General features: G+C 32.4%; 1 protein-coding gene across 1 annotated transcript in view; it reads right to left on the reverse strand.

The window, feature by feature from the left end:
• Positions 1–1318: 1318 nt before the first annotated feature.
• Positions 1319–14988, reverse strand: part of LOC132713166 (cell surface glycoprotein 1-like) — a 46283-nt gene continuing 32613 nt past the window's right edge. Inside the window, exons 11-13 of the mRNA XM_060695652.1 lie at positions 14555–14706; positions 13335–13358; positions 1319–1684 (exon numbers count right to left, since the gene is read on the reverse strand). Of these exons, the coding sequence (XP_060551635.1) occupies positions 1319–1684; positions 13335–13358; positions 14555–14706 (542 nt within the window). The remainder of the gene's footprint in view (positions 1685–13334; positions 13359–14554; positions 14707–14988) is intronic.

Here is a 14988-nt window from a genome sequence, read left to right on the forward strand (position 1 = left end):
ACCTATCAATCAATCAATATGTTGCATTAAGCATTCTTTAGCAAATATTAATCAAATGAACAATTTCTTTTCTAACTTATTTCTAGGCATTTCCCATTTACATGTTGTCTTTTGTTCTTGTTGTTTTTTCTGTAAATTTAGTTGTAAAGCTAGTTTTAAAGCATACATTTACAAACAAAATTGTTATTGAATTTCAGCATCCTACATCCTAAAATTATTGTATATTTACAATGAAATCTGATTATAACATCACACAATTTTTTAAAGCCTTGTTTCCATGCCAATCAATATCTGAATGACAAGGTGCTGCTTAAAAATGCTTTGCCATTTCTTCTACAGTCCATTAAAATATTTCTTGAACACTGTCTTTACAGTGAGTACATTAAATATATTATTTTAAAGCAAAATATATATATGTATTATCATTTAATACAGCACAAGATAACAATTTGTGCTCCTCTTTGATGTACATGTACCTATGTTAGAATCCATGAATTGTAATGACATTCAATAGTTCAGCCTATTCTTTGACAAAACATGTGTCATTGTATCAGTTGAGGATTTGTAAAATCAAAGGGCCATAACTCAATCATTCAGTGAGTTTTTAATGTAACATTTCAGTGAATTTTTATGTAACATGATCGACTCTACTTATAATATTAAAACTCCTTATTGAATTTGCTAGAGTTTGTGCTTGAGATGACTAATAAATCTGAAATAAAGGGCAAACCATGTTCATGGGCTTAGTTTTTGAGGAAAAGTTGGTTAAATGGGGTTCTTATTAATAAGGTCAGTGTCAGGGTGACCCTTGAAATCCCATATGAAAAGATAGGGAGAACGCGAAGTAAATGTATAAAACCCTACTCATCCAAACACTAATATACCCTATTAGAAATGAAAATTGGGGGAAATTGAATGGCGTAAAAAAAGGCCCAAAAAACCCAAAGCGATTATGTTGTATCTGGGGTTCCACGAATTACTTTTTTTGCATTAAATAAGTTCCCAAAATTTTATTTATATAATTTTTCCCTTTTGAACATTCCATATCGGGGTGAAATTTGTTTTTTTTTCTCAAAACAACGGGGGTTTCCCCCTCCATCTCCGGGTTGCCACTTTTAGCACGGGTCATCTTAAATCTTTAATTTTCTCATTACCCCAGAAGTTTTTGTCAAATTACGGGCCCCTTTTTTCCGGGTTTTCCCTTAGAAATTGGGCGGGCTTGTTTTTTAAAAAAACCTTTTTTTCTTCTGTTTCACCCCTCTATCACAGATTGGGGAAAAGGGAAAAGATTTGGGGAATTTTTTTGGGTTTTCTGATTTTAAACACAGAATCTAGCCTTAACACTTTTGTCTGTTTTATCACCCGACTTTTGTTCAAATAATTCTGTTTGAGTATCAACACTTTGAGTTACATGTGAATCTGAAATTTCATTTGTGTTAGTTTCCAATTCACTAGAAACTTCTTTCACCTTAACTTCACTATCTTTTACTGTTTCATTAACTTCAGCTTTTACTTCTGCAGTAACTTTGACCTCTGAAATTGTCTCAGGTACCTTGACCTCAGAAGTAGTTTCAGTGACCTTGGAACTTTCTTCAGTGTCCTTGACCTCTGACCTTTGCTCTTGAATACAGCCTAGAGTATCATCAGTGAGAGTAGTGATATCCCTAGACTTCCGTTTGCTATCCTGAAATTAAAAAACATAAAACTTAAGAATAAATATGTGGTTAAAAAAATCATATGAATTTAAATAATGAAACATAATAAACAGTCAAAAGTTCACCATGAAAACCTAACATGTTTGATTTTCCTTCCATGTAAAACATATTTAATGTCATATGTAAATAATGAATCATTCCAAAGCTTAAGTTTATAATGTTTCTTAAAAAAACACAAAAAAAGCAATTTCTTTATTCTCTCTGGTGACACTGGAATTCTAAGTCTAATGATTTCATACATTAGTTTACCATGGACCACACAAAAACCCAACAAAATATGAACATGAGTAAAAGTAACAATGAACTCAAAAGTTAAAAAAATGTATATACAGATCCTTTACCATTATGTTTGTGTATGTCACAGTAAAAAAATAAAACAAGATTGCATTTGAGAAAAATGCTATGCCACCGCATGGTTCAAATTTCATAGCTGTACATCAAAGGACAAGAAAGTAGGTCACATCATCAAAATCTAGGTCACCTGATATCAAAGTTCAATTTTACAACTAAACCTGTGCACATAGTCAAAATGTCATTGCTGTACATCAAAGGACAAGAAAGTAGGTCACTGTCCCCTTGGGCAAAGCATAATTTTTACCCAAGGGTTTAATTCAAAACAATTTTGATACAGGTCCACCAAACAACATTTCAAGTCAAATATCTAAGCTATAGCTTTCTCCCATTCAGAAAACATTTGTTTTACTATGTGAACATAATGAGAATCACTGCCCCTGGGCAGGGCCAATTTTGACACCAGGGTAAAAATTTGAACAACTTTGGTAGAGGACCTATAAATGATATTATATATCAAACATCAAAGCTCTATGCCTTGTACCTTCAGACAAAAATATTTTTCATTTTTCCACTATATGTACATAATGAAAATCAATGACCCCCGGGGCGGAACCAATTTTGACCCCAGGGCTATAATTTGAACAATCTTGCAAGAGGTTCACTACACAATGTTTCAACTCTAGCCTTTGTAAATTTAGAGAAGATGATTTTTTAAGTTTTTACTATATACATATAAGGAAAACCTATGGCCCCCGGGGGCGGGGCTAATTTTGACACAAGAGGCAAAATTTGAATAACTTTTGTAGAGTACCTTTAGATGATATTATTTAACAAATATTAAAGCTCTAAGCCTTGTACCTTCAGACAATCAGATTTTTTTTATTTTTTACTATATGTATATTTTGAAATCAATGACCCCCAGGGCGGGGGCAATTTTGACCCCAGGGCTATAATTTGAACAATCTTCCTAGAGGTTTACTACACAATTTTTCATGCAAAATATCTAACCTCTAGCATTTGTCAATTGCTAGAAGAATTTTTTTTGAAGTTTTTACTTTAAGTTTTTACTATATACATATAAGGAAAACCAATGACCCCCGGGGCGGGGCCGATTTTGACCCCAGGGCTATAATTTGAACAATCTGGGTAGAAGTCTACCAGACAATGCGTTATGCAAAATATCTAAAGTCTAGGCCTTTTGGGTCTTTACAAGAAGGTGTTTTAAGTTTTTAATATATGTACATATATTGAAAATCAATAACCTTGGGGCGGGGCCGATTTTGACCCAAGGGCTATAATTTGAACAATCTTGGTAAGGGTCTACCAGACGATGCCTTATGCAAAATATCTAAGCTCTAGGCCTTTTGGGTTTTTACAAGAAGGTATTTTAAGTTTTTACTATATGTACATAGTGAAAATCCATGACCCCCGGGCGGGGCCAATTTTGACCCCAGGGCTATAATTTGAACAATCTTGTTAGAGGTCTACCAGACAATGCCTTATGCAAAATATCTAAGCTCTAGGCCTTTTGGGTCTTTACAAGAACATTTTTTAAATTTATTCTTATAATTCCTTTTGGTTGCCATGGCAACCAGATTTCTGCATGGAATGAAATTCTTTGAACAACTTTGGAAGCCCTTCACCCAAGGAACAATCCTGCCAAGTTTGGTTGAAATTGGACTAGTGGTTTTTCACAAGAAGATTTTTTAAGTTCACTATATAATCTATATAACACACGCACAAACACACACACAAACACACACACACACACACACAGGTGAATCGCTATATGCCACCGCATCGCAGATGCTGCGGTGGCATAAATATACATGGAAAGTTTTGCTTATTATGATTTGAAAACTTCCTATTCATTATTTTTTTGATAAACAAGTTTAAATAAAAGGATTTTTGTAAACAAGTCTAGGAAGTTAAACATTTACCTGATATTTAAACTTTTCAGCAAAACTTCCTCCTTCATATAATTAATATAAAATATAGGTGAAATTTGTACAAAACTTAAATCAACTGATAAACTGAAATCTCTCCCATCAGTTCTAAAAATATCCCAATATAAAATACTGAGATAAAAAAAAACCCTATACTCAAGTTTGCTATACAAAATAAAAAAAAAATCGAACTGATACAAAAACAAATATCCTATTTTGAGTATACATATATACTAAACAGTTTTCATAAAGGGAAAAATTTACCTAAATAATAAATACAACAATGGGACAAGGAAGTTTGATGCTCCAAAAAAGATGACAGACGAATGCCTTCTTCACAGAAGACTTTACAACCCTGTTGGAACTGAAGGAGTTGGTAATGATATAGCATTAATCCCGCCTGTCCAGTATAGAGCCATGCCAGCTAACACATCCATGCAGTCTGACCAGGGTCTATACTAGTGGTAGCTTAGGTTTTCTTTTTTATATTGATGACCAACCATTTAAATTTTCAAACAATAAAGTTACTAGAATGTTACTTTTGAAAATTTAATGGCAGTTTACCCTCATGTTCAGATGCAGCTTTTGCAGCATGATATAAGCCGCGTCGCAACAAAACCAACATAGTGCGTTTGCGACCAGCATGGATCCAGACCAGCCTGCGCATCCGCGCAGTCTGATCAGGATCCATGCTGTTCGCTGTCAGTTTCTCCACTTGTAATAGTTTGTAACAGAATGGATCCTGATCAGACTGCGCGGATGTGCAGGCTCTGGTCGCAAACCCACTATGTTGGTTTTGTCGTGACGCAGCTCAATTAATATTTAGAGTAGAATAATGAAAATAAATCCACAAACAGGGTGAAAGGAAACATGGAACAGCTTCAGTTATACGGATTAACAATCTTATTTAAAAGTTTAAGTGCTTTTAGTTTGAATTTCATTTCACACCTTACATTTCCATTAATGGCCATTTTCATAAATTATTTCCACTCCCCCTAGTGGCCATGTTTATGCCCCCCTCCCCCACTCTTGCCCCTTAAAGCATATTTTTCATATTTCCATTTTCCCTTAGTCATGTTTTCTATCTCTATCATTAAATGAGCATCATGAGTCATAAAAGATCAATGGACATGTTATTTCAGATTTTCTTTTACTCACTTACCACCAACAAAATGCACACCATCCCAACCCAAGTTTATAAGTTATATAAGTTATTATATAAGTTAATTTTGATTTTTTTTTATAAAATTCATCGCTTTTCGTAATAATTATTAAGATATTTCATTTTCATAATAATTATGCTGGAAAAAAATAAATATAAATAAATTAAATATGTTAGGGTCAGTCAATATTCACAAGTTACCAAAACCTTATTAACACCAACATAACAGCATGCACCATAAATTTATTACCTTCTAAAATTCAAATATTTGGTAGGAATAGTCTTTTTAACATTAAAAGGACGAATTTGGAATATAAAATAAGAAACAATTGCTAGATTATGGTCATTATTGTTTGTTTGTTTGTTTTATTTTACACCTTTTTCCAACAGTATTTCAGTCATATAGGCGGGTAGTTTCCTAACCATCGTTCCTGGAGAGTTACACCAGTACTTGACTTCCTTCCTCCGCCCTAAACTACCAAAGCATCTCCCGGGGATCGAACCCACGCCAGAGAGGTACCTGGATTAGAAGTCATCGGCTCTAACCCCTCGACCACGGAGGCGGTCATTATGGTCATTAAAAAAATCACCAGATTCAGTTTGATCACTAATAAAATATTCTCATTTTGTTCTTAAAGGAACTCCACTGAGGTCCAGTCAGGCCTAAAAACATAAAATCTAAAAATCTTAAAAATATCAAGTGGAACATTTAAAATGGTAAACTCTGCAAAGGATAACAAAGAAATATACTGAGCATTGAATTGAAAATTGTATTTTTCTCTGCTATTCTTAGCCAGATTTGAGTGAAAAGCCTTGCAACTATTTTCATTTTCTGGTCATTTTGCGCAATAAAAATGATTATTCTGGAAAAACAGAATTAAGGAATGAACTGAAAATTTGCGCGCAAGTTAATTAGCCCAGACCTTCATCAAATTGTACATCAATCTCGGGAAAATGTTCCCAGTCCTGACTCGTCAAAAAACCTCAGTGGAGTCCCTTTAAAGACATGTAATTAGAAACATAGCTGGACTTTAACATTTTATTAATTACACATATATCAATTTATCAAGATGGCATGACAATTAATGAAATAAATGAATTAATAAATAAAAGGCGATGAAACCCAGAATGATAACAATTTCATTCAAAGTTAATTTACACATAATCTAGCAAACATATTTCTCAGTACCCAAGGTTGATGAAAAAACAAGTTTTACCTGAATCCTATACAGTTATAAACATCCTAAAAAAGATTTGAAAATCTTACTTCCTGAACGAAGACACAACCTGCGTTTTACTTATTTACCCACATCATTCAAATCCTGTCACGTAACACTGGGAACATATTCAATATAGATCCATTAGCAAATATTCAAAATGTCAATTTCATCCATATACACGATGAAGATTAAAGTTATGTAAAATGAAGATAACAAAAAAAACTCGGCCAGTTTAAGAATGTATTTATTAGCATTTATTTATAACTTACTTAAAAATGACGTCAGTTAAATGTTTATCTCCCAAAATGATATAATTATAGTGCAAAAAAAAAAAAATTAATTCATTATTCAACTTCATAATATGTAATATACATTATGAATACCTATATATAATTTAATTCTGAATCAGTCAAGTGAAACTTTACTTCTCATTGAACGAGGACTTACTAGGACATTACATTGTATTAAATAAAGTTCTTTATTATAAATATTTATAAAGCTAGCATCCTATGTATCAGCTAAACATTATGATAGGATATATGCTTCAGCTTATTTATGTGTATATTGTATATGCCTCAACTCATGGCAATGTTTATTGTATGTGTACAAGTCAATACATGTGTTCATCGTGTATGCTTTGGCTAAGTTATGTGTTAATTGCATAAGCCTCAGCTCAATCATGCCTTTATGGTGCATGCAATAGTGTCTCTATGTCTATATGCCTAAATGTATATTGCATGTGTCCAAGTTAAGTCATGTGTTCATTGTGTATGCCTTGGCTCAGTTATGTGTTAATTGCATAAGCCTCAGCGCAACCATGCCTTCATGGCACATGCAAAAGTATGTCTATTTTATATGCCTTAGCTAAATGATATGTTAAATGAACATGCCTGAACTTAAAATATGTTTTTGTATACTAAATATCTCAAAATATTGACTCAATAACTTGTTAACTCAATATATGCTTCAACTTATGTGTTTATCGTTAATGCTTCAGCTCAGCAATGTGTTTATTGTATTTGCCTGAGCTCAATAATATGATTATTGTATATGCCTCAGCTCAACAATGATTTTATTGTATATGATTATTAATGTGATTATTGTAAATGCCTAATTAACATGATGTGTTTATTGTATATGCCTAATTAACATGATGTGTTCATTGTACATCCATATTTCACATGATGTGTTTATTGTGTATATTAATGTGTCTATTTATGCTTCAGCTCAATTATGTCTTTACTGTTTATACCTCAGCATAATAATGTGTTTATTCATATTATTGTTTATGCCTCAGTCACTTGTGATAATTGTTAATGCCTAATTCACATAATGTGTTAATTGTCTACTTAATGTGTCCATGCATCAGATCAATTATGTTTTTTATATTTAAATTATGCCTCAGCTCAACAATTTGTTTGTTGTTTATGCCTAATTCACATAAAGTGTTTATTATATATACAATGTGTCTATGTTTCAGCTAGTGTTTACTGTTTATGCTTCAGCACAATGTTTTTATTGTAAATGTCTCAGTCACATAATGTAAAATGTTGTATATGCTTCATTCACATAATAGGTTTATTGTGTATATGATGGGTCTATTTATGCTTAAGCTCAGTGTTCAATGTTTTTGTCCAATCTCAATAATGTGTTTATTGTATATGCCTCATTCATAATCAATGTGTTTATGGTAAATGCCTGGGTCATTTAATGTGGTTGTTGTATATGCCTCAGTCAATGTGGTTGTTCAATATGCATCAGTCACATAATGTGGTTATGGTATATGCCTCAGTCAAATAATGTGGTTGTTATATTTGCCTCAGTCAATGTGGTTGTTGTATATGCATCAGTCACATAATGTGGTTGTTGTATTTGCCTCAGTCATTAAATGTGGTTATTGTATTTGCCTCAGTCATTTAATGTGGTTGGTGTATATGCCTCAGTCATTTAATGTGGTTATTGTATTTGCCTCAGTTATTTAATCAGGTTGGTGTATATGCCTTAGTCATTTAATGTGGTTGTTGTATTTGCCTCAGTCATTTAATGTGGTTGGTGTATTTGCCTCCATCATCTAATGTGGTTATTGTATATGCCTCAGTCATTTAATGTGGTTATTGTATTTGTCTCAGTCAATTAATGTGGATGGCGTATATGCATCAGTCACATTATGTGGCTATTGTATATGCCTCAATCATTTAATGTGGTTATTGTATATGCCTCAATCATTTAATGTGGTTATTGTATATGCCTCAATCATTTAATGTGGTTATTGTATATGCCTCAGTCATGAATTTATTGTATATGCCTCAGTCATATGAATTTATTGTTTATGCCTCTGTACAATACTGTTTCAGTTTAAGCCTCAGCTCTGTTTGTATACTGTGTATCCCTCAGCATAGTATAGACAAAAAATAAATACAGTAAAGCCTGTACTATTATCATCTGAATGTCATTAAAGAACATGGTACCAAAATCATTTTAATAAACACATAATAAAAATGAATACAAATGTGGAATACAAATGTGTTACATTCAATAATTCAGAGAAATGTTTGGACTTGGTAACGATGGAAACATTGAAACTAGCTGACAGGGCTGGGTAACACAGGGATAGATAAAAATTGTGAACATTGCAATATTGAGACTGAGGAAAACATTGAGCAACATTTAGGCATGGCAACATGGCAACATTAGCTCTCAGTAAAGGTAAATGCTGAGACTGGGTAACAGGGTAATGTTTATATTAGGTAGTCTGAGAATAATGAAGAATATTGGGATCAGTAGTAACAGGGAAATAACAGTAACAGGGTAAAATATACAATGGCTTACAAGGTAGTATTAGGACTGTGTCACAATATGTTCTATTGAGACTGGGTTACAGGTCATATTTTCGTGCCTGGGCAATATTTCAGACTGGTAAACACTGTAATATTGGTTCTCAGCAAATATGCAAATTAATAACAAGATAAAATTGAAGCTGGGTAACAGAGCAACATTGAGATAGGGCACAGGACAATATTAAGACTTGAGAAAAAGGTCAATATTTAGATTATGTAACCTGGGTAGCAGGATATTCCTGAGTGCATTATACAATTGAAACTTAGTAAACAGGCCGTTATGTTACGACTGAGTAAAAGGCAATATTGAGACCAGGCAACTAATATAATTAGAACTGGTTGACTGGGCAACTGGTTCATAATTTTCATGGCAAAAATGAAAATACAGGTAGGGTTGACTGGTCGAAAGAAAACGGATTACATGGCAATATTGAAGACAACATTATAGGAGATTGAGTAAGAGGCAGTGGAAACTGCATATCAAAATATGTATAACAGGCCATTTAAAACTTGTTATCAAAACATGTAAAACTAGTCATCTAAAATTATCAGAATGCTAATTAATTGCATGCAGTATGTGAATGATTCTATTGGACATTTTTAGACTTTAACTATGTCCCATTGGAGAAAAGAATATAAACAGATCAACTAGTGTATTGATTAAAACATCTTTGTCTCAAAGGTGTTCATTTCTGTTTGTTTAACAAGGATAACAAACATTTTTTTATAATTATTTTCTAATCTGCTTGTTATACAGGAACACTAACAAACATCAGATAGAATAGCTTAAGCTTTTTGACCTCTAGTATGTCCATGTCTCCATTACAAAGCCTGGCCCAGTGCCTATATACCAAATGACTTGTATAGAGACAAGCCATCCTATACTTTCACACAACCTAGACATGTTACAAACAGTAAGATACTTTATGGCTGGTTCCTACATTTTGATGTTTGAAATCCCTCATCCTAACAATGGGCAGGTACAAGTTCATGATAGGGAAAGTCTGTTACACAAAAGTAACAATGCAATAGGGTTACTCACAGGCAAACAAGGGGATGTTGATTTTGGGTGAACAGGTAAAGGGTATACTTTCTTTTCAAGTGCTAAAGCAACAAGTTTAAATGTATATAACCAAACATGTTTTGTGAGGTATTTTGTATATGGTTTTTATTGGGTATGGTATGGAAGGGGATGGGGCGTAGCTAAGCATGTGTAAAGCAAAGACACTGGTGTGAAAGTGTGGCAATCAAATTAAAAGATTCTTTTGAGCATTCTTCACCTGAAATTTTCATCAGAAACTTTGAACATCTTTTCATTTTATCCCTCATTACCTGATTATTGTTTATATCTAACCACATAGCAAGCCCCATCTTATAAAACATAACAGTTGACAACAACCTTAAATACTGACCAAAATAAATACGTTTTTTCTAATTTTTTTTTTAAGTCTTAACAGAGCCAAACAGGGATACTCATCAATTCTTTCACAAAATTACTTTTTATATTTGAAAAATGAAAAGTATCCCAAAAATAAAACAATCCGGTAGTGACATGGAAATTTAGTGACATTGTTAGCTACGCCCCCCTGGTATGTCACAATTACTAATTCTAGCAACATGTCACTCACTTGCCTCCAAGATTGATCTTGGAAAGTAAACTGAAATGACAAAATTTTAATAACAAAAGTTATTATTTCCTCAAAAGAGTTGTCTCCCTTGGCTTAAATATTTTATTCTGAAGAAAAGTAATTCCAATGAAAGCTAAACTACCCTGAACTTAGCAGATTTTGCTTAGTCTGCAACTTTCTTAAAAATGCATTTACATTACTGTGCTATGCTGTAAAGACACTTCATCATTACTATTATAACATGCCTTAAAACCTGTAAATTATTTCATCTATATCTCATTCCCATAACTGACTATCAACCAAACAATCTTTTCTATATAATCATGCAAAATGTTCTAATAAATCACATTGTCCATAAAACAGCATTCACTTTGTTTTCATTCAGTTAATATACATTGTATAATTATATTATAAAATACTTTAAAAACATCTTTCTTTTCCCCCAAGTTACTGCATACAACAAGGCACTGCTCTTTAACCCCTATTATTGCTGCCACATAGTCACCAGTGCTACTTGGGAGTCTCACTTCACCCTTAATTCTTTAATGGACTCTTCTTACACATTCATAGGAGAACATTCCATTATTGGACAAAGGGTGAAAGGGTAAATTATTCAAAGCAGAAAGATCCTCTAATAAAATGTTTGAAAACAGAAGCTGTGTGCAGCTCTAGCTAATCTTAATCACCTCATGTAAGGCTAAAGTTTTTCACAAAGTGAAAACTTACTGATTACATTGCCTAATCTAACAATATAAATAGATCACTGGAGTAACTGTTTTTCTAGCACCTGCAGAGGCACATATAGACTAAGTTTACAGACTTTAATAATTTGAAATATTAGATGAAGAGATTGTTGTTAAATAAGCCAAAGATAAATTTCATTAAAGTGTGACTCTGTAATAAATATAGTATAATACCTTCCAGTAAAATGTTTAAATTTCTGTTCAGTACTTTGCAATTTGGTTCAAAAGTCTCCAGTCCAAAATAATATGAAAACTATCAGTAAGGTTTTAAATCACACTCAAACACTGTAAAGGCTCTATGGTGATTATGGAGGGGAGGACCTCAGATGCCTTTTTTCTATGCATTGTTTCAAGGTATGTGTCAGCACCAGAGTAGAAACATCAACCTTTTATATTAAAAGCTAGCAGGATAGCTTCCTCACATGATACCAGTAGACTAACAAGTCTCTGACAGGACTCAGGTTCCACAACAATGATGGGGTCATGAGATTTGGAAACAGGGAACTTATATAATCAAAGGGCTGCATGCTCTGTGGTATTTTCTGATCTTTCCTGTATAAGTTTATTTTTATATACTATTATTCATCTTACGCAGCGACTGCGTTTAACAGTTTGTGATTGATACATATGGAATTTTGCATGCTTAGAGTTGTATCAAAAATCATTTTTCATTTTTTATTACAGCCACACGTATGTAGCGTGAATAAAAACAAATATATTGTAATTCCAAAATTGAGAATTTTCATTTCGTATTTGTAATCCTTATTAATTTCGAGGTATTTTGTTCACGATAAACCTGTTGTTAAACACTGATGAAAATAATTTAGCGAAAATCTTCTCGCCAAAACAGTCCGACATGTATATATTCCATTACTCGACAGTCAGATTTATTTGTGTACTACGCTATGGAGTATTCGGTAATCGACATAGCTAAAAATAGCATTTTCATTGATTAAGCTTTACGGAAATAGTCGAACATTTTTCATTGGGTAAATAAGATATTCATCCGCGAAATTTGTGATTGTAACCTCATATTTCTATTGACTAATGTAAACTTTTAATGCACTGTAATTCATTCAATGCCTACATTAAAAATTATTATTTCTTTAAATTGCTGGTTAATTTAAGCAGTTTTGAGTGAGAACTACTTTGCGTTGTTAGGTCTGTGAGGAAATTTTGTGTTAGACCGTGGATGTTAGCTATGTATTTACTGATCTTGCGATCAGAAAATACAAAAATGGGTGTACTAAGGTGCCATCATAAGTTTGTAAATACATGAAGACAGCATCTCGGGTCGTTCTCCAGATATAAATCTCGAAATCACCATAGCACCTGAACAGTGGAGTGATGACTTAAAGCAAAAACAAAGTTTAAAAACATATTTCTTTGAAAAAAATTTGGACAGTAAATAAAAAATGTCCTTAAATGTTAACTCCATGATACCAAATTCATAACCTGTTGAAACAGAAAAAGATCAGCCTTTGTCACCAGTATAAAGTAAGACCAGCATGTACCAATGTGCAGTCTGACCAGGCTCTATACTGTTGGTATCTCAATTTTTGTATTTCAATATTAATACGCCTTATACGCCTTGAACGGAATGTTCCAAATTCAAAAGCATTGAGAACTAATTACACAAATAATAACTTATGAAAGAATTTAACAGTTTCAAGTCTGTTGAAGGTATTATACTGGAAAGAGAAGAGAGAGAGAGATCTTTCTGCTGTTAAAAAAGTTTATATCCCTAAAGCCACACTGTGCTATAGTACAAGCAGTTTCTGGTACCTACCATCTGGTGATAATATTCCTGTTTCTACACAAAAATTATCAAAATGTCATGCTAAATACATAACAAAATAACACATAATTTAAGCACCTTTTTCCTATATTGATAACATTATATTGGGTTTTTAACTTTTTAGTAAAACCGAAAACAGTTGGTGTTTTGCAAAATGTTTTGTGTTGCGTGTTTTGTTCTTTTTTCTTGAGGTTTAGCACCAGTTTACATTAATTTACATACACATTACTTTTTACCTGTTTGAAAACATGTGATATAATCAAAAAGCAATTTTATATCTTTAAATTATTGTAAAATATTAATTATTGTCAGCCATTACAGAGGCTCAATTGCAGTACTTAAAGTACTAAAAATTGCACCAGTACTAACCTGTTCCCTTCCACAATTAAATGTCAACTTTTTACAAAAGAATATTTCTTGATAAACTTTTTTTTTTCAGCATTTTTTTTTTAAGTCATTAAGAAATTTTAGGTAAAAACTATGAAGAAGTTCTTGAAAGAATATGTGAGTATTATATCTTTAAGAAAGCTCTGTTTGATAATATATTTAACAATATAATGTACACTTGTTACATTTGTAATTGTACAGACAGAAGTTAGAGATTAACAAAAACTTTTTAACTTATATATCAAATAGAGGTAATGCAAAAGAAAACATTGTTATATAAGCCATACATTAAAAAAAAAACTTGAGTGGTAAAAAACTTGAGTGGTAAAAAACTTGAGTGGTAAAAAACTTGAGTGGTATAGTTACAATTATATTCCAGTCACAAATTCCAAGTCTCAAGATAATGGATATTACATCAAAATGCCTCAATTTATGATGACTTTAATGTCAATACAAACATTTTTATTTCTTTATTAGACCTTTGACCTCTGCATGTGACATTGACCTTTGCCAAAAGGACATAACACTTCACTCAAAAATAGAGAATATTTGCTATATTATAATACCTTAATGTATGTAGAAGTTATGTAAAAAAATCACTGGTCCTTTTAACATTAAAAAACTTATTACATGTATCTAACAGAATGTTGTATATCTATATGTAAGCCTTAAAATTTACCAAACTCTTCCGAAAGCAATTAGTACTGATTCAAAAAGCAAGTTTTTTTCTTTACAAATGAAAAATTCAAAACATCACTAAAAAGCTCTCAAAAGCTAAAAGCAACTAAAAAAGCTGCTGAAATGTTTTAACAATCAATACTTACAATCTGCTGTATCTTCAATTCTATACCAAGCATAGCAGTTGCTGGTGAAGGTGGGGGAAAATCAGGGGTCGGGGGCTGGGGGTAACCTGTAGGGGTCAGGGGCGTACCCTGTTTACTCTTCACAAAGTCAAGGTGGGTTGGCTTGGGTGAACCTGAAGGAAAAACAACAGGATAATTTTTTTTTAAAAATTAAGGTGTAATATATCATACTTGTACGTAATATTCTTATCTGCAAAAAATAAGTTTTTATAATTATAAACTCATTCTTTTGAACGAAATATCTAAAATTACACAAATGAATTAAGTTCAAACACTGATTGTATTCTAAATTGCATTATAAATGTTTTTCATTCTAACAATGTTCATAATAAATTATGAGACAATTCATTAGATATTGAAAATATGCAATAATAATTCTGTAACTAGATATATGG

The sequence above is a fragment of the Ruditapes philippinarum genome, unplaced genomic scaffold (genome assembly GCF_026571515.1).
Source record: "Ruditapes philippinarum isolate M1 unplaced genomic scaffold, ASM2657151v2 ctg312_1_1_1_1, whole genome shotgun sequence".
Lineage (NCBI taxonomy): Eukaryota > Metazoa > Mollusca > Bivalvia > Venerida > Veneridae > Ruditapes > Ruditapes philippinarum.